This window comes from Oreochromis aureus, linkage group 6 (genome assembly GCF_013358895.1).
Source record: "Oreochromis aureus strain Israel breed Guangdong linkage group 6, ZZ_aureus, whole genome shotgun sequence".
Lineage (NCBI taxonomy): Eukaryota > Metazoa > Chordata > Actinopteri > Cichliformes > Cichlidae > Oreochromis > Oreochromis aureus.
In genome coordinates this window covers 41863764-41883544 of record NC_052947.1, presented here as the reverse complement: position 1 = coordinate 41883544, position 19781 = coordinate 41863764, and the positions used below count along the sequence as shown (strand labels likewise).

Sequence of the window (19781 nt, the reverse complement as noted above, 5' to 3'; positions counted from 1 at the left end):
ATTATTATTATTCATCATTTACATTAGACCAGTATAAATAATCATTAGAAGAGAAAAGGGAAAATAATCACTGAGTATCACTGACTGGTTCATACAGAATCAAATAACACATTAGTAATAATAATAATAATAGTAGTGACGGTCAATGTCCCAGACAGGAGTGATCAGGAGAGGCGCAGAGTTCTTACTACCATCACTGATACAAGGAGAGAAGTACGGGAGGAGTTCCTCAGTGAAGGAGCAGCCAGTGAACGAGTAGATCAGAGCTGCAGCATCTACGTCATAGAAGGAGACCAGACCCTCCTCATAGTCCACAAACACCCCCACCTTCTCAGGACCAGATTGGAGGCAGAGATCGACTGCGGGGTCAGCACAAGCTTCATACTGATTTCCATTTCTCAACAGTATTACCCAAAAGCCATACTGAGGACTGAGTGCAATTTTTACCTTCCTGTTGATCGACTTTGTGGCCACTCCCAAACTCCATTTAGTCTTTCCTTTAACCTGAACCTCAAAGTAAAATCTGCCTGAAGAGAAACTCTGCTCTCCTAAAACAGAAACACACTGAGAAAATCTCTCTGGGTTGTCCGGAAGATTCTTCCTCACATCAACATGATTCACTTGTTTTCTATCGTCAGACAGGATGAGGTCAGGATGTGCTGTATCAGGATCCAGAGTCACATCCACTGCATACTGCTGGACTCTCTTCAGTTCAGCCTCAAACAGCTTCTTCATGAGTTTCCTGAGTGTCTCGTCCAGCTGAGCCACAGCTCTCACCACAGTCCCCTCATATGATGGTTGACAGAACTTGACCTCTCCAGTTCTGTCCATGCACTTCTCCACCCACCAAGGAGCTGTCCAGTCCTTGGTGGGTGCAGCAGCTTTCAGGGAGGAGAAGCTTTGGAGGAGGTGGAGGTGGTCTTCAGAGTGTGAGAGCTGCTCCACCTCAGAGCTTCTCTCCATCAGCGCAGAGATTTCCTGTTCCAGATCTTTGATGACACCTTCAGCCTGTTTCTCTGTAGTTTCCTGTTTGGCCTCGACCTCCTTTATGAGCTCCATCAGGTCTCTGTTAACATAGGTTATCAAGGCAGTGAAGACCTGAACACCTTCTGCTTTCTGTCTGTCTCCAGCATCTTTACTCATCTTCACCGACTCTTTGATCGCCTGAATCTTCAGTCGTCTCTTCTGGATCATCTGCTGAATCTCAGCCTCTGTCTTCTCCAGCTCTGCCTTCTTTCCTTCATATTCTTCTCTCAGAGGAACAAACTCGTGGTTCTTGTGATCTAAAACAGAGCAGAGCGCGCACACACATGTCTGGTCGGTCTTACAGAACAGCTCCAGATGTTTATCGTGCTTCCTACACATCCTGTTTTCCAGGTTCTCCACAGGCTCAATCAGCTGATGTCTTTTCAGACTTGTAGCTGTCAGATGAGGCTCCAGGTGAGTCTGACAGTAGGAGGTCAGACACACCAGGCAGGACTTCAGGGCCTTCAGTCTGGTTCCAGTGCAGACGTCACAGGGAACTTCTCCTGGTTTGGCAGCTTGTTGCTCCGAGCTGCTGCTGCTGGCTTTCTGCTGAGCTTCACGTCTGAACTGAGCAACCATCTCAGAGATGAAGGTGTTGATCTTCAGCTGAGGTCTACTCAAACAAATATCATTACACAAGGGACACTTGAACTTATGATTAACATCCCAGTGCTGAGTGATGCACTTTTTGCAGAAGTTGTGTCCACATGGTGTGGTGACCGGATCAGTGAACACATCCAGACAGATGGAGCACAGAAACTGATCTTCAGATCGCAGGTTGCTGGTGGAAGACATGTCTGCACTCTGAGAACAGAAGTCGGAGCATTAATAATAAACTTCATAAATACATTACATTTTTATTTCATGTGAAAAAAAACAATACATAGTAAATACACAAACAAGTCAAACATTTCTGCAGAGGAATGGCTTATTTGAAGAGTTTCAGTCAGGTTTCAGAGCTCATCACAGCACAGAAACAGCTTTAGTGAAGGTTACAAATGATCTTCTTATGGCCTCTGACAGTGGACTCATCTCTGTGCTTGTCCTGCTAGACCTCAGTGCAGCGTTCGATACTGTTGACCATAATATCCTATTAGAGCGATTAGAACATGCTGTAGGTATTACAGGTACTGCACTGCAGTGGTTTGTATCATATCTATCTAATAGATTCCAATATCCATCCATCCATTTTCTTCCACCTATCCGGGACCGGGTCACAGGGGCAGGAGCCCAAGCAGAGAAGCCCAGACCTCCCTCTCCCCAACCAACTCCTCCAGCTTGTCCGGTGGAACACCCAGGTGTTCCCAGGCCAGCCGAGAGATATAATCTCTTCAGCATGTCCTGGGTCTGCCCGGGGCCTCCTCCCGATGGGACATGCCCGGAACACCTCACCCAGGAGGCCCCCAGGAGGCATCCTTGTCAGATGCCTGAACCACCTCAACTGGCTCCTTCCAATGTGGAGGAGCAGCGGCTCCACTCTGAGCCCACTCCGAATGGCCGAACTTCTCACCTTATCTCTAAGGGAGAGGCCAGCTACCCTTCGGAGGAAGCTCATTTCCGCCGCTTGTATCCGCGATCTCGTTCTTTCGGTCACTACCTACAGGGTAGGGATGTAGATCGGCCAGTAAATTGAGAGCTTCACTTTTAAACTCAGCTCTCTCTTCACCACGCATCACTGCGGCTGCCTCACAAATCCGGCTCCCCTCTCCCGTCACTCATGACCAAGACCCCGAGATACTTAAACTCCTCATCCCTGACCCGCAGTGGGCATTCCACCCTTTTCTGGCCAAGGACCATGGCCTGAGACCACCCAGGTGACAACCTTCTGGCACTTGGCTGCACCTAGAAATTCTATCCATAAAAATTATGAACAGAATCGGTGAAAAAAGGGCAGCCCTGGCGGAGCCCTTCACCCACCAGGAGCGAGTCCGACTTATTGCTGGCTATCCACCCCAAGCTCTTGCAACGATTGTATAAGGACTCAATGGCCCGTAGCAATGGGCCAGACATTCCATACTCCCGGAGCACCCCCCCACAAGACCCCGCGAGGGACACGGTCAAATGCCTTCTCCAACTACACAAAACACATGTAGACTGGTTGGGCAAACTCCCATGCACCCTTGAGTATCCTTGAGAGGATGAAGAGCTGATCCAGTGTTCCACGACCAGGCCAAAAACCGCATTGTTCCTCTTGTATCTGAGGTTCTATTAACAGACGGACTCTCCTTTCCAGCACCCTGGCATAGACTTTCCCAGGGAGGCTGAGGAGTGTGATCCCCCTGTAGTTGGAACACACCCTCCGGTCCTCTTTCTTAAAGATAGGAACCACCACCCCGGTCTGCCAATCCAGGGGGTACTGCCCCTGATCTCCACGCAACATTGCAGAGGCGTGCCAACCAAGACATCCCTACGACATCCAGAGCCTTCAGGAACTCGGGGCGGACCTCATCCACCCCAGGGGCTCTGCCACCAAGGAGCTGTTTAACTGCCTCAGTGACCTCGCCCCCAGAAATTGGCGGGTCATCCCCTTCGTCCCCAGACTCTGCTTCCTCCACGGAAGACATGCCAGTGGGATTAAGGAGGTCCTCGAAGTATTCCTTCCACCATCCAACAATTTTCGTAGTTGAAGTCAGCAGCACTCCACCCGCACTATACACAGTGCTGGTAGAACACCGCTTTCCCCTCCAGAGTCGCCTGATGGTTTGCCAGAATCTCTTTGAGGCAGTCCGAAAGTCTTTTTCCATGGCCTCTCCGAACTCTTCCCACACCTGAGTTTTTGCTTCAGCCACAGCCCGCACCGCGTTCCGCTTGGCCTGTCAGTACCTATCAGCTGCCTCTGGAGTCCCACAGGCTAACCAAGCCCGGTAGGACTCCTTCTTCAGCTTGGTGGCTCCTCTCACCTCTGGTGTCCACCATTTGGTTTGGGGATTACCACCACAACAGGCACCAACTACCTTGCGGCTGCAGCTCAGTGCAGCGGCTTCAGCAATGGAGATGCTGAACAAGGTCCATTCGGACTCAATGTCCCCAGTCTCCCTAAGAATGCTGTTGAAGCTCTGCCGGAGGAGTGAGATGAAGAGCTTGTGGGCCGGGGCCTCTGCTAGACATTTCCAGCACACCCTCACTACGCGTTTAGGCGCGCCAGGTCTGTCCAGCGTCCTCCCCTGCCACCTGATCCACCTCAACACCAGGTCGTGATCAGTTGACAGCTCAGCTACTGTCTTTACCCAAGTGTCCAAAACATATGGCCGCAGATCTGATGATACGATTACAAAATCGATCATCGACCGGTGGCCTAAGAGTGTCCGGGTGCCACGTGCATTTATGGACATTCTTATGTTCGGACATGGTGTTTGTTATGGCCAAACTGTGGTTTGCACAGAAGTCCAATAACAAAACACCGCTTGGGTTCAGATCTGGGAGGCTGTTCCTCCCAATCACGCCCCTCCAGTACCCCACCCAGGGACTCTAAGAAGGCTGGGTACTCTAAACCGCCACTCAGCGCATAAGCACAGACGATGGTCTGACCCAGAGGTGAAGGGAACAAACCCTCTTGTCCATTGGGAGAAACTCCAACATACCGGCAGGAAGCCGAGGGGATACCAAGATACTCACCCCAGCCCGCCGCTGGGGTAACGTCTTTTTACAGCGAAAAAACCCCTAAACTTCCAAGCAAGCACTGAGTGCGCTACGACTTAATGTGAAATTCACAGACAAACTCATGGATTCTTCAACTGACCGCCGCAGCACACCTGCACCAGGGTAAACCTCCGCCTACCCCAGTCCTGCTTTACAGGTGAAAATAGAGCAACAGGACCGCTGAGTTTTTGATTTTATTTATTTTCTGCTGTGTTTTACTTGCATCTATTTGAAAGAGTGAGTGTAAACACAAAAACATATTTTATTTTATGTGCTGGAATGTGCAGAAAATAGGTTTAAATGTTAAACAAATTTCTTCCAGTCAGAGAATGTTGCATATAATTTAATTTTTGCTTGATTTATAAAGTTAAAAGATTAAAACTAATAAAACAAGTTTTAAAAAGAGACTTTTTCATTTTATTACATTTTGTATGATGGATTATGCAGAAAAAGTAGAATTGGGCTGAAAGATCTATCGCTTTATCACCTATTCAGGTTGTAAATCATGTTTTTTAAAAGTAACTAAGTAATTATTTACTTTTGAAAATAAGTAATCAGTAATTAGTTACTGATTACTTTTTTCAAGTAACTTGACCAACACTGTTAGGCAGTATCATTAGAAGACATAGCATAAATTTTCACTGCTATGCAGATGACACGCAGCTCTATCTATCCATGAAGCCAGGTAACACACACCAATTAGTTAAACTGCAGGAATGTCTTAAAGACATAAAGACCTGGATGGCCGCTAACTTTCTGCTTCTTAATTCAGATCAAACTGAGGTTATTGTACTCGGCCCTGAAAATCTTAGAAATATGGTATCTAAGCAGATTCTTACTCTGGATGGCATTACCTTGGCCTCCAGTAATGCTGTGAGGAACCTTGGAGTCATTTTTGACCAGGACATGTCCTTCAACGCACATATTAAACAAATATGTAAGACTGCTTTCTTCCATTTGTGCAACATCTCTAAAATTAGAAATATCCTGTCTCAGAGTGACACTGAAAAACTAGTTCATGCATTTATTACTTCCAGGCTGGACTACTGTAATTCTTTATTATCAGGAAGTCCTAAAAACTCCCTGAAAAGTCTTCAGTTAATCCAAAATGCTGCAGCAAGAGTCCTGACAGGGACTAGAAAGAGAGAGCAGATTTCTCCTGTTTTGGCTTCCCTTCATTGGCTTCCTGTTAAATCCAGAATTCAAAATCCTGCTCCTCACCTGTTGCCAGCGTAAACACATTAATCTGACACTGACTATCCAATCAGTCCTCTAGTTCTGCTTCCTGTTTACATTCCAGAGACATTTGACATTACAGGAATGTGGAGTGGTTTATTTTCAAGAGTTTCGCTTCACAGGAATTCTTTGGTTTCATTTCTCTGTCAAAAATCAGGTCTTAGAGAAATGAAACACCAACACTAAATTATAGTGAAAGTGGTAAATGACCCGCTGTAGCACTAAAAGAAATTAAAATCAGTCATCTGTGAACCCTGGCATTGCATTCACATGAAGAAATATAAATCTGACAAAGCTTCTTCTTTCCAAGGCTGTAATATTTAGGAATATGAAACATGAGATTTTGATTTTGGTGTTAAGGTGAAAGTGCATAGCAGATATTAACAGATTCAAATCCCCAAAGGGCAAAGAGTTTACATGAGCTCACTGAGGCAAAAAGAAAAAAATGTAAAAAGCCGGTTAGTCCCTGATCTGCTAGTTTGGATTTGAATTATCAGATAGTGAGATTTTATAGACCCAAGTCAGAAAAATTGTCTTGGGGTATAAATGCTGTGGTATGAAGCAGTGGTTCATGCTAGAGGTGACAATAAACTAGTTGATATTGTTAGTCAGTATTTTCTGAGTTTTAACTTTACAGTGTAATACATATTATAAGGGTTGGGGTTAGGGTTAGTCCTGAGTTTACATGAGCTAACCCTAACCCTAAAATCATCATCATCATCATCGTTTATTTATATAGCACTTTGAAAACGCACCAGGCAGACCAACGTGCTGAACAAGACAGAAACAAAGAAAAGCAAAACATAGTATAAAATAATAGGAGGGATGTGAGTTTCCCGCCGAGTTAAAAGCCAAGGAATAAAAATAGGTTTTCAATCTGGACTTAAAGGCCTGTACTGAAGACGCTTGTCTCATATGAAGGGAAAGGTTGTTCCACAGCATCAAAAATGTTTTGAGTGCCAGACAGAGTTAAATGGATTTAAAAGTATTTTAAGTTTAATCAGTTAATTCTGTTACTTGAAAGCAAATGTTATCAGCTGTACTCACCGGAGTAAGGAACAAATAATTCAGGTTGATTTTCTTTAGACAGAAGCACAGATTTGACTTGCAGCTCAAACTGTTCAGCTGAATCTCATTTTTCTCGCTCCGCCTCTTACTGCATGTATTTCTGTTTTTTTCTGCAGGTTCAGACTTGATTATAGTTACATAACAAGTATTGTTAACATCTTTAAAAATGTAGTAGGACAAACTAAGGCTACATTCACACTGCAGGCGAAAGCGCATCAAATCCGACTTTTCTGACCCTATGCGACCCATATCCGATCATGGTGTGACAGTGTGAACGGCACAAATCCGATATTTTCAAATCCGATCTGGGTCACTTTCGTATGTGGTACTGAATCCGATACATATCTGATGTTTTAGAAAGCGACTGCTGTGTGAACGGTCAAGTCGCATTAAATCCGTCTTTTACGTCACTGACACAAGACAGACGCCAATTATCAGCGCTGGAGAAGCGCCCAAGAAGACATCGCGAACGCTTCCTGGCCATCCCGTGTAGATGTGAGTGAAACTGTTGGGAAGACAACGTGAACATTTTATTTGTACTGTATAATCTGCAGATTCTGACAGAAATCTGCAGCTATCCTTTGAAGCACCGCTCCTCTAAAACAGCAATAAGGATCATTATTAGGTTGTTTACATTATTATGTAAATAACAAAATAACTTAAAGCAAAAATTGGGAAACGTAAAGTCCAAAGTCTTTATATTAAGGGCCGTCAGTCAAACAATACTGTTTGGTCTGGGTCTAAACAGAGCGTGTTGTATGTGAAGTCTTCTTTTGCGCATGCGGGCCGCTTTGAGCGTTCACACTAGAGCGCGTTTGCTGTCGCTGTAGTGTGAACAAGCAGACAAAATATCGGATTTGATCAAAAAATCGGAATTGAGCATTAAGACCTGCAGTGTGAACGTAGCCTAAGAACTTCACACTGGAGTAAGTTAAATTACAGCAGAACTCATTTTAGTGCACGGTGCAGGTCTGGTTTCAGAGCGGTGGTTTAGATGGGTGAAATGTCATGTCGTGACCTGAAGCTGTTTAAACTCATAACAGGGAATGTCTCCTCATCCAGATTAGCAGAACCAAACAACCTCAGCAATTTGTTTGCAAATGTTCCCTGGGATTCGGTCTTGACCCAGCTTTCAGTTCTCAGTGAAAAATATTGAAATTTCCATCTCTACTGGGAAACCTTGACTGTTTTTTATGGGTTTCATGCAGAGGTGGGACATTTACTTAAGTACAGTCTAAGGAGCTTGGAAAGAAAAGTGTCTGGACTTCTTTAACTTTCTTGAAGACGTTTCATCCAAGAAGCTTCTTGAGTTCTAAGAACAACTGGTGGAGAGTCCCAGATTTAAAGGAGTGGACCCCCTGTTGATCCTCTACTTAATCACACGAGCCAAGGTGTGACAACAGGTGTGGGTCACAATCAGCCAAGAACCCAGGTCAGAAGGTCAGAAGGCCCAGGGTGTGAGTGGGCGTTAAGGTGTGTGGGAAGGAGCTCAAAACTGGATTATAGATGGCAGACAGTTGGTGTCGTAAGCCCCGCCCTCTGTTCAAAGATGGTCGCTCACAGTGGACGTAGATGCTTCTTTCACTCCTCTTTCAAACCATCTGTCCTCTCTGTCCAAAATGTGAACATTGGCATCCTCAAAAGAGTGACCTTTGACCTTTAGATGCAGATGTACCGCTGAGTCTTGTCCCGTGGAGGTGGCTCTTCTATGTTGTGCCATGCGCTTGTGAAGTGGCTGTTTGGTCTCTCCAATGTAGAGGTCTGAGAATTCCTTGCTGCACAGCTACACTACATTGTTAAGTTTGCGTTTGGGATGAACCAGTTTTTGTCTGAGTGTGTGGCTGGGTCTGAAGTACGTAAGTACAATTTTAAGGTATTTTTACATTGAGTATTTTTCTGACTACTTTTGCTTTTATTCCCTACATTTGAACATAAATATCTGTAGGTAGGTGAAAAGGAAAGTTACCCTTTCATTAATTAATTCTGTTTGTGTGGTGGACCATAAATAATATATTTTAAGATGGGAGTGACCTTGAGCCATCATAAGACCCCGGTTTGGGCTTTGGACACGCCTGCAGTCAATGTTCACCTTTTAGAAATATGACCGTGCCTCAGATTTGCAGCTGACCATTTCTGACATTTGGAAACTGAAAGTGAAACTGATGAAATCAAAACAAGGTGAAAGTGTCAGAGGTCAGATTGTTGAAGTCAGGTCATTTGTCACATGACGGCTTACTTTTTCATGTAGTTTTTTTCCTTAAGATTAATTTATTTTCCACATTAGGCTGGGACATGTGTACAGACACAATTACTACATCTCTTAATCTTTGAATTCAGGTGATTTCCATCCCATTGCCACAGGTCTGTCTAGTCTGCCTTTACAAACACCTGTAAAATAATGGGTCAAGCTCACGAAATCCGAACATTTTTCTGTAACAGGATGACACAAGTCAGTTCAGAAAATGTAATCCCTTTCAGGTAATCCACGATCAACTTTAACAGGTATTATTGCAAAGTGGAAAGAAGTAAGTAAAATTTTATTTGTATAGGACCAAGACAAGGATCATAAAGTGCTTCAACAAAATAACAGAGCATAATTTTTTTCCTAATTAACTGAATGTAAGTGTTAAAAGAATAGTTTTTATTTGTTTCTTAAAAGAGACCACTGAGTCCACGAATCTCAAACTCAAAGTGAGAGAGTGTGGGGGATCAGCTGGATCAGCAGCGATGTCAGAGTACTTAGAAGATTTGGTCCAAAGCCTCGCAGCAGCATTCTGAACAACCTGTAGAGGTACCAGTACTAACAATAAACCAAATGTGAAGAAATAAATGCACGAATAATGATTCCCAGTCCAGAGCGTGACACAATCTGCTTAACTTAAAGAAGTCCAGACGCTTTTCTTTGCAAGCTCCTTTGAGTACGATGACCTGGATGACTGAGAACCTTCACAGACAAGATATTAGTAAGATACTGTACACAGAATAAAATAAAATACTATATACAATCAAATAAAATAGGATAAAAATAGAATACAAATGCAATATACAATTGATTATTCAATTCAATTCAATTTTATTTATATAGCGCCAAATCACAACAGCAGTCACCTCAAGGCGCTTTATATTGTACAGTATATCCTACAATAATAGATACAGAGAAAAACCCAACAATCATATGACCCCCTATGAGCAAGCACTTTGGCGACAGTGGGAAGGAAAAACTCCCTTTTAACAGGAAGAAACCTCCAGCAGAACCAGGCTCAGGGAGGGGCGGGGCCATCTGCTGTGATTGGTTGGGGTGAGAGAAGGAAGACAGGATAAAGACATGCTGTGGAAGAGAGACAGAGATTAATAACAAGTATGATTCGATGCAGAGAGGTCTGTTAACACATAGTGAGTGAAGAGGAAAAACTCAATGCATCATGGGAATCCCCGGCAGCCTACGTCTATTGCAGCATAACTAAGGGAGGATTCAGGGTCACCTGGTCCAGCCCTAACTATATGCTTTACCAAAAAGGAAAGTTTGAAGCCTAATCTTGAAAGTAGAGATAGTGTCTGTCTCCCGAATCCAAACTGGAAGCTGGTTCCACAGAAGAGGGGCCTGAAAACTGAAGGCTCTGCCTCCCATTCTACTTTTAAATACTCTAGGAACAACAAGTAGGCCTGCAGTGTGAGAGCGAAGTGCTCTAATAGGGTGATATGGTACTACAAGGTCATTAAGATAAGATGGGGCCTGATTATTTAAGACCTTGTATGTGAGGAGCAGGATTTTGAATTCTGGATTTAACAGGAAGCCAATGAAGGGAAGCCAAAACAGGAGAAATATGCTCTCTCTTTCTAGTCCCTGTCAGGACTCTTGCTGCAGCATTTTGGATCAGCTGAAGGCTTTTCAGGGAGTTTTTAGGACATCCTGATAATAAAGAATTACAGTAGTCCAGCCTGGAAGTAATAAATGCATGAACTAGTTTTTCAGCATCACTCTGAGACAGGATATTTCTAACTTTAGAGATGTTGCGCAAATGGAAGAAAGCAGTCTTACATATTTGTTTAATATGTGCATTGAAGGACATGTCCTGGTCAAAAATGACTCCAAGGTTCCTCACAGTGTTACTGGAGGCCAAGGTAATGCCATCCAGAGTAAGAATCTGCTTAGATACCATATTTCTAAGATTTTCAGGGCCGAGTACAATAACCTCAGTTTGATCTGAATTAAGAAGCAGAAAGTTAGCGGCCATCCAGGTCTTTATGTCTTTAAGACATTCCTGCAGTTTAACTAATTGGTGTGTGTTACCTGGCTTCATGGACAGACAGAGCTGCGTGTCATCTGCATAGCAGTGAAAATGTATGCTATGTCTTCTAATGATGCTTCCTACTCTCAGAAAAATGATGGTTCTTAAATGGTTCTTCAGATGTCTTCATGGTTCTTTAAAGAACCATCATACGTCAAAGAACCTTATTATTTTGTAGATGGTTCTTTAGGTATTACAAATAGTTCTTTAAAGAACAAAAGGTTCTTCATCCTTAGCTATCTAAGTTTGATGGTGTAAAATGGCATAAATATTTATTCACTATAATGAGGCTGTGAATTATACTGTGTGTTTTGTTTGTGTGCATGTGTGTGTGAAGGGGGAGGGCGGGTTACCCTTTAAGAGCAGATGGTAGGAAACTGAATATTCAAATAAAAGTTAGAAATACTTGCTTAAAAATATACTGGTGGCAGGAGTGGGGGCCAAAGCCTAAAGACCCTACCCCCAACACCCCTAACCCCGCAAACCCATTGATCACAAATAATGTGGTAATAGAATATGGAATTTATTATTAAGAAGTTTATGAATATGATGAGTTAACAAACAGTAGACACAATACACACATTCAAATACTGTACTTTAGTTTTAAATTTTAATAAAGTATTACTATTTTCTGCTTCAAGGTATTACTTTTGAGATTATTATATATATTAGAAAATATAGCATAATGATAATACTAGTTATTGTAAACTTTACAAACCACCCAGCAGTATGTAAAGTCAAATTATAAAATACAAGTAAATAACAATTGCACAACAGAATCTCAGTGTAATGAACATACTTATGTGTTCATTACCGACACACTTACTTAGTTTTGACAAAGCACACTGCTTAGGTAAAGGATCTCAGTACTTGTTTATCACTGAGTAATTTGTTAATATGTGTTTCGAGCCAAATAAATGACAGAGAGAGAGAGAGAGAGAGAGGTTAGAACACGTCAAACTATGGCAACCTCCCGAAAGAGAGGGGAGGGGGGGTCAGTTGTTGGGATGCGCATGTGCAGACAGATCCCGCGAGCTGCGGGCCTTGACCTTTCTAAGGGGAAAAAACACTTTCTCACGGACAGTGACAGAAGCGGATAAAGTCTTGAGTACCTGCTGGTCTTTGAAGCTCTGGATTCTGGGACTGTTGGAAAAGGTAAAACGTTTTCATTAAAACCTTTTTACTGTTTTGTTTTTGTTACTCGTCATTGTAGCTTGCTGTTAATGCTGTGCTAACAGTAACGGTTAGCTATGTTAGATACGTTAGCCGTTGACATTAACGCAATTTAGCATCCAGTACAGGCACGTGCAGAGGGGGGGGCGGAAGGGGCTTGAGCACCCGCCCCTTTCCTGATGGGTGCCCAAAGTGCCCTTTTGTTGAGGCAATTTTTTTTTTAATTTTTAATTATTTTTTTAAATAATGTGTGTGCGTGTGGAGTCCTGTCTGTGCCCCTCAACAATAATATTTAACTATTAATCACATTTTTGCTAAATAAAAGGATCTGGCTTGCATCAGTCACATGATCACCATTAACCAATGATCGCCCTTGACGGCAGAACGCGCTGGTTACGAGCCGGGAACGAGCTCACAAAGTGCACGCGCATTTTTTGCAGTCCGGAGCTGTAGGAGAAACACAAATTACCTCAGAGACACAGACTGATGCGACAAAACCAGTAAGTAGGTGTACAGCGCACACTGTAGTCTAAAGCACACAGGAGTATTAGCTTATCACGTACACGCTGGTAAGCTGTCTTGTGGACACTGACGAACTGAAACAAACGAGCGTGCTGTTTGTGCAACAGCGCGACAAACTTTACCTGTCCTTTTATTAACTGCACAAGTAGTGCTGGTCATAGCTGCTGGCTCACTGGGTAAGGCTGTCATGGGTCTGTAGCTCTGTCCACCGTTTTAGGGAACATATTTCATTTTAAAGTAAGTTACAGGGCTTTTCCTGCCTTTCTGTGGGGCTTATATTTCACTTAAAACGATCTAATATGCATGTCCACATAATTATGGATTATTATAATTATAATATTTTAAAAAACACGCTGTATTTTAAAGAACATACATTAAGAAACAGATTATATTAGATTTATATTTTAAATAAGACAAAATGCTGATTTTACAGCAGCAAAATTATTGTATCTCTACAGTTTAAAAATGTAATAAGCTTTCTGCCTGCACAGAGTGGATAGTGAAACAAATGGAATCATCATAAATACATTATTTCATATGTATTACTCTTTTTCCCTCATTGCTTTATTATTGTAGCTCTAGTAATAAATAATAAGGGAAGGATTCTGGATCAGCACCATGATGCAAACTTGTGCCCACAGTATATACAGTATTCTGAAGAAGGTCTAAAATGTCACTGTGTGTGCATGCATGTGTGTGTTTTATGTATATGGATTTTTGAATTATTACTCATAATATAACATTGTCCAGACATGGCTGGTAAGGACATGAGGAGGAAACAGTAGGAGCTGTGTGAGGCTACTAAAGGCAGTGGATCCCTCAGCAGCTGGATTACAAAGAGCACAGGTAACATTAACACATGTACCAGTTGTTGGAGAGGTATTCCAGTATAAAAATAATAATAAGCACAACTGAAATGTTTTGCTTCTATAACATTTTTCTGTCATCATTTTATTATAGATTAAGTGTAAGAGTTGTTAGGTGTGGATAATTAAATAATAGTAACAATAATAATAATAATAATAATGGATTGGATTTCATATAGCGCTTTTTAAGGCACCCAAAGCGCTTTACAATGCCACTATTCATTCACTCTCACATTCACACACTGGTGTGTATTGCAATAGTGTATTGCAATAGCAAGTTGTGCCTTGTTCTCAGATGGACAGCAAGTGGAGAGTGATAGATGAAATGAGGGTATGGAAGGAGGAAGAGAGGCAAAGAGTGATTCACAGGCAGGGTCTAGTTTATTTCTCAGTTTTTTGTTGCCTTATGGTTCCAAGCGCTGTCACCAATCTTTGCATTTTGTTATTATCTCATGACACTTGTTTAATCAGCTACCATCTCTCCTATGGACTTTTTAATGTCTACAGTCTCAGATCAACACAGCCCTGCCCTCCAGCACTATCAGCAGCAGGAGCAGCAGAAACCCCTCAACAGCAACATTGTACCCATCAGGTAAAACATAGGCTACGTTTGCTTTGCCTCACAACAGTGATATAGTATGATGCGATCCCATATTAGATTCTTGATGAATGTGTGTTGTTGTTATTCAGCCTGGTTCAATGTGCCCTTTTTTAGCTTTGAGCACCCGCCCCTATAAACGTCTCTGCACGGCCCTGATCCAGTATACAGAAACTGTTTTCCTAACAAAACCACTGTTATAATTAAGTGAAGGTGCTCCCAACTAATTTGAACCTTTGGCTTCTAAAATTTGTGGTTCTATTGCGTGCTGTGTACATAACGTAATGTCACTAGACCATATTAAAATTTATAATATTTATAATATTTATAATATTTATTGGGGCCTGGAGCCTGGGGCTCGCTCGGGCCACTTTGGGGATGGGGTGCCCTTGGCCTCTCGGCCCGGGGCTCGGCCACTCAGGCACAGCTGGCTGCCGGCGGAGCTCACGGGCACGTCACTGCAACCCCCCCTGGCTTCTGCTCCGCGGCTGCTGAGTGACCCCTCATCTGGGACTCTCCTCAGCTCTTCTGGGATAGTGGCGCGGCTGCCCCTCTGTTGGTCTTCCTTGGTCTCTTGTGTTCTGGGGGCCTCTGGATGTCTGGAGTCTTGATCTCCTCCATACCTGCTTCATGCCCTGGAGGTCGGGGCAGTGGCCCCCCACACCCTCTAGCAGATCATTACATGAAGGAACCTTTTAAAAACAAGCGCGTTCATGCTCACAGGTGTACACACGGGTGATCACACACACAACTACACCCTTTTGGCTCCTACCTCAAAGCACACTGTGCGCTGTCGATCTCACGTGCTGCACAATAATGTTTAATATTTAGTATTTACTGTCATATTCCCATATATCATTGTGATCTTGTTTATTACTCTCGTTTTCTTCTGCTTGCTTTCTTTTTTCTTTTCTCAACAGGTGATCCAGGTGATCGATATATGTATTTTTTGTCTGCTTATTCTGTTGGTTTTTGTTTTTTGCCCTTTTTCCCCGTCCCTCTTCTCAGGTTTTTTTCTTTCCCTCTTTCTTTCTCCACGTTCTCTCCTCCAGTCAAGTCTGTCCCGTATTCAGCAAGTGAAAATAAAATAAACAATAAAAGTTGAATCAAATGGACCATTACGGCAAGGCTGGGATGGTCCATTTGGTAAAAATAAATCCGTTGGGCATCTTTCTTCGCCTTTAGACAATAATTCTGATGGCAAAAGAACCAAACGGGACAGGTTAAAAAAAAAAAAAAAAAAAAAAAAAAATTTATAATATTGTTAAAATCACTAAAATGGCGCCTGAAGCCTGACGTGAGCTCTGTGTCTGCTCTAGAAACTCAGAAATTCAGTAGATCTGAGCCGTACATTAAATACTCACATCAGCCTGTACTTTGAATTCTGTAAGAGCTGTATAAAACACAGCAATGCATAAGTGTTTTGAATGAATAGAAACGTGACACATGAGAAGATGTGTCTGTGACTGTTACTGTATAACTTATTTTCAGACTAGTTGACAAGTTATGCTCTGGTCATTTGATGTTACCAGGATGGATGTCCTTTTGTAATATAGTCAAATTTTCTTTGTACGTTTCATTTATCCACCATCATACATTGGGCCAAGAAGAGGTCATTATACTAACAAGAGGTATCAACGCTGGGCCAAAGTTCAGCACGTGGTTAAAGTTTGTAATCCAGCCAGGGTGTAAAGATCACTCAGCAGCCAGTCGCAGAGATGAAGCAGGTAGCATCAACACATAAATCTACTCGGCTTAAATCACAAGAGCACCTCTGACCGAAAAGCTGTAGATTTTTCTTGTTTGCACAAATTAATTCAGACTCACTAATTCTGTTCACAGCTCCAACAAAATGAGGAAGAGGAGGGAGAAACACAATTAGATTGAATTACAATTGGATGGAAGTCGAGGACAAGGAGAAGGAAGCTTAGGATGAGGAGGAAGAAAAGCAGCAGGAGCATCTTTAGGGATCTCTATGATGTCATTGAGGTTTGTTTCATTAATATTGTCCTCTCACAAAGAAAGATGACTTGTTTTAGTTCACCTACTTCCTGTATTAAATAGAGATGGACCGATCCGATATTACGTATCGGTATCGGTCCATCTCTAGTATTAAATAGTTATTTGCAAAGCATTGTGGAAAACCACGGAGCAGGCACGTATAGTGCACCTGCAGGTAAATGAACATCAAATCTCTCAGACTAAAATCTGTATTATACTTTCAGTCTTAAAAACACATGTTGTATATTTATCACCCTTATGATAAAACCCATGTCAGCCATCGGTTTATGGACTTTGTATTTTGAAGCCTCAACATTTGCTTTATTGCTTTTGCTGTTGTTTTTTGTGAGCCTTTTGGGACCATATTAGGACGAGGGATCAGAATCTGGAGTCGTGCACACTACTGTTTCATTTAGCGTGTATCTATAAGATTTGTTCAGCAGATCCAAGTTATGCCTTGAAAACAGGAAAGTCGTCTGCATAGAGGAGAACTTTAATAGCAGGCTTGTACAAAGTGAGGCTTTGTGTTCACATTTGCTGCAAACTCTCGTTTTAATTCTGTTTTCCTGTTTTGATGCAGAATTCAGTTGAAATCACGTAAGAATGGGACTTTCTTTATAATGTGTTCTTGTGAATTAATTGTGTATCGCATACATTTGATTTGACTTTCTGCGAGACAACAATCATCCGCTGGTCAAAAAGGTTTTCCAAATACCTCCACGTTATCAAGCCTGGATTTAGAAAAGAATAGCAAAAAAATCTGCACCTCGTGCTTCACATGCAATTTGTGTTTGTGTGTTCAGAGGTAGCGGTGAGAGGTGGGACCTCGACTCATCCAGCTGGAGAGCCTGATCAGAAGGCATCGAACATTAACTCTGCTCTTCCAGGACACCCAGACTCGGCTGCTGGCAATAGCGAGGGAGTGCGGCCACCGCTGGGATGACGTGAACGCCAAACAGGAGTCCATCACAGGTCGACTGCAGGTATGCGAGTCAGACCTTCTCAGGAGGGTTTCACTTTTCTCTCTTCTTTATAATTGACCCTTGTTTTCTCTCTCTCACCTCCTTGTCTCAGAGTGGGAGGGATTTGAAGCACAAAGGGAGGAGCTTGTCGTTTGGTTGGCTGATATGGATGCCCGCCTGAGTGAGGTTGACCAGCTGACAGGAAACACCTATGAAAAACTGAAACAACTGCAGGTGTGGGGTTGTTTTCATATGACATATTTGATATGATACATACGTCAGAGACATTATCCTAAACTGGACTAACAAAGAACCAGGAGTCCAACATGAAACTTACCTTGCATAAGGTAAGGCTGAAGTTCATTGATAATTTTAATCGAAAACTTGTTGTTGAAATATTTTTACTGGTCATGCAAACATCTGCTGATGAAAATGTGTTGATTTATTGGTCTGTTATGAAGCTATTGCTATTTCTAATGTGTTTTTATCACTTTCTGATGTTTTATTAATTAAACAATACATGTATTAATTGTTGTGTTATCTATAGATATAGTTTTTATATACATTTGTTTATAGTATAGTAAAAATGTTTAATTATTACTGTTTAAATAACTAATATGTGACATGTATTAGTAGTGATGTTGTGCTGAGGGTTAAAATGCCTTTTTGTCTTTTGGTATATTACGAAATGGCAATAAACCATTAATATATGTCTATGCTGTGCTCGTATTTATTTTACCCTACTCATATTTAATTTATGATACATTTTATTTTGAAAGATTTATAATGGTTCTTTAAAGAACCATTTTTAAAAAGGTTCTTTGAAAAACCATTAAAGGTTCCCCAAAGAATAGGGATGCAACGATACCAATTTTTTCAAACCGATCCGATACCGATACTTGGATCTGAGTACTTGCCGATACCGAGTACAAAAACCGATACTTCTACCACACACAAGTTAAACTTAACCAGTAGTAAAGAAACGACCCCACACAACTCTTTAACACAAACGAAACGTTTACTGAACGTAAGGGCAGAGACAAATACTGTACAACACATCCCTTTTTTATGATATTGATATTCCAATTCCTTAACCAAATGAAATACACTGTATAAATGACATAATTCCCTTTCAAATTATATTAAACAACCCAACTTGTGTTATCACCTTTTGGTAAGTGACTCACTAATATACACTCCAAAACACGTTATATAAATCCACTAAACATACAATATTCACACATGGGCCCCACACACACTCACATTCACACTTGTTGCAGGCCTGTTTGCTGCTCACGCCGGACGATGGAGAAAAATCCTCTTCTCCCCAGTAAGAGCACAAAAGTCTGACTTACAGTTCCGTTGCTCGGTAGGTCGCCATTCACCAGTCCCACACTAAATCCACTCCCTGCGGACCCGATGCTGTCTCTGCTACAGCGCGTTAGCCAGTCCATAGCAGCTGCCTCCGTGGCGCAGCCAAGCAGTCCGAGCTAGCCTTTAGCCTCGGCGGTCATGGCTGGAAGCACAGTTTTCCACGGTGGTGCGACCGTTGAAACAAAAAGTCACTTCACCCACACTCTGTTGCGAAGCTCTCACACGGTTAGCTTTCTAGTCACACACTCTTTTGTGCAAGTTAACCTCAGTAAAACTAGCCGAGTCTCTCACTTTGGTTCAGCTAACCTCGTGCATCTCTCCATGCCGTTCTCTTCTGTGAACTGTGAACACCTTATGTGGCGTTCAAGTCCATGGGAATTATGAGTATCTACTACCAAATTCCCATCCGGGCTACATTAGTATCGGTTCATGGTATCGGTTAACTTTTACGAGTATGAGTACGCACACATTTTACAGTATCGGCCCCGATACCCGATACCAGTATCGGGATCGGTGCATCCCTACCAAAGAACCATTTCTTGATGGTTCTTTGAGGAACCTTTAAAGGTTCTTCAAAGAACCATTGTTTAAAAGGTTCTTTGTCGCACCAAAAAAGGTTCTTCTATGGCATCAGTCTAAAGAACCACTTTTGGTTCCAGTTGGCACCTTTATTTTTCTGAGTTTTTTTTTATTTTGCTCCCCCATAGGGGACGCATGTATAATGTAAACAGAATTGGTCCTAGCACCGAACCCTGTGGAACTCCATAATTGACCTTAGTGTGTGAAGAGGACTCTCCATTTACATGAACAAATTGGAGTCTATTAGATAGATATGATACAAACCACTGCAGTGCAGTACCTGTAATACCTACAGCATGTTCTAATCGCTCTAATAGGATATTATGATCAACAGTATCGAACGCAGCACTGAGGTCTAGCAGGACAAGCACAGAGATGAGTCCACTGTCAGAGGCCATAAGAAGATCATTTGTAACCTTCACTAAAGGTGACCGTGGCTCAGGGGGTT

General features: G+C 42.3%; 1 protein-coding gene and 1 long non-coding RNA gene across 2 annotated transcripts; one reads left to right on the top strand and one right to left on the bottom strand.

The window, feature by feature from the left end:
- Positions 1-111: 111 nt before the first annotated feature.
- Positions 112-1821, bottom strand: LOC116319375 (E3 ubiquitin-protein ligase TRIM39-like). Its single transcript, XM_031738675.2, has one exon. The coding sequence runs from the start codon at positions 1819-1821 to the stop codon at positions 112-114; it is 1710 nt and encodes a 569-aa protein (XP_031594535.2).
- Positions 1822-11291: 9470 nt separating this feature from the next.
- Positions 11292-18133, top strand: LOC120440671. The gene is made up of 4 exons (XR_005613435.1): positions 11292-12413; positions 16260-16406; positions 17222-17401; positions 17493-18133. It is a non-coding gene; the product is annotated as an uncharacterized LOC120440671 (long non-coding RNA).
- The last annotated feature ends 1648 nt before the right edge of the window (positions 18134-19781 follow it).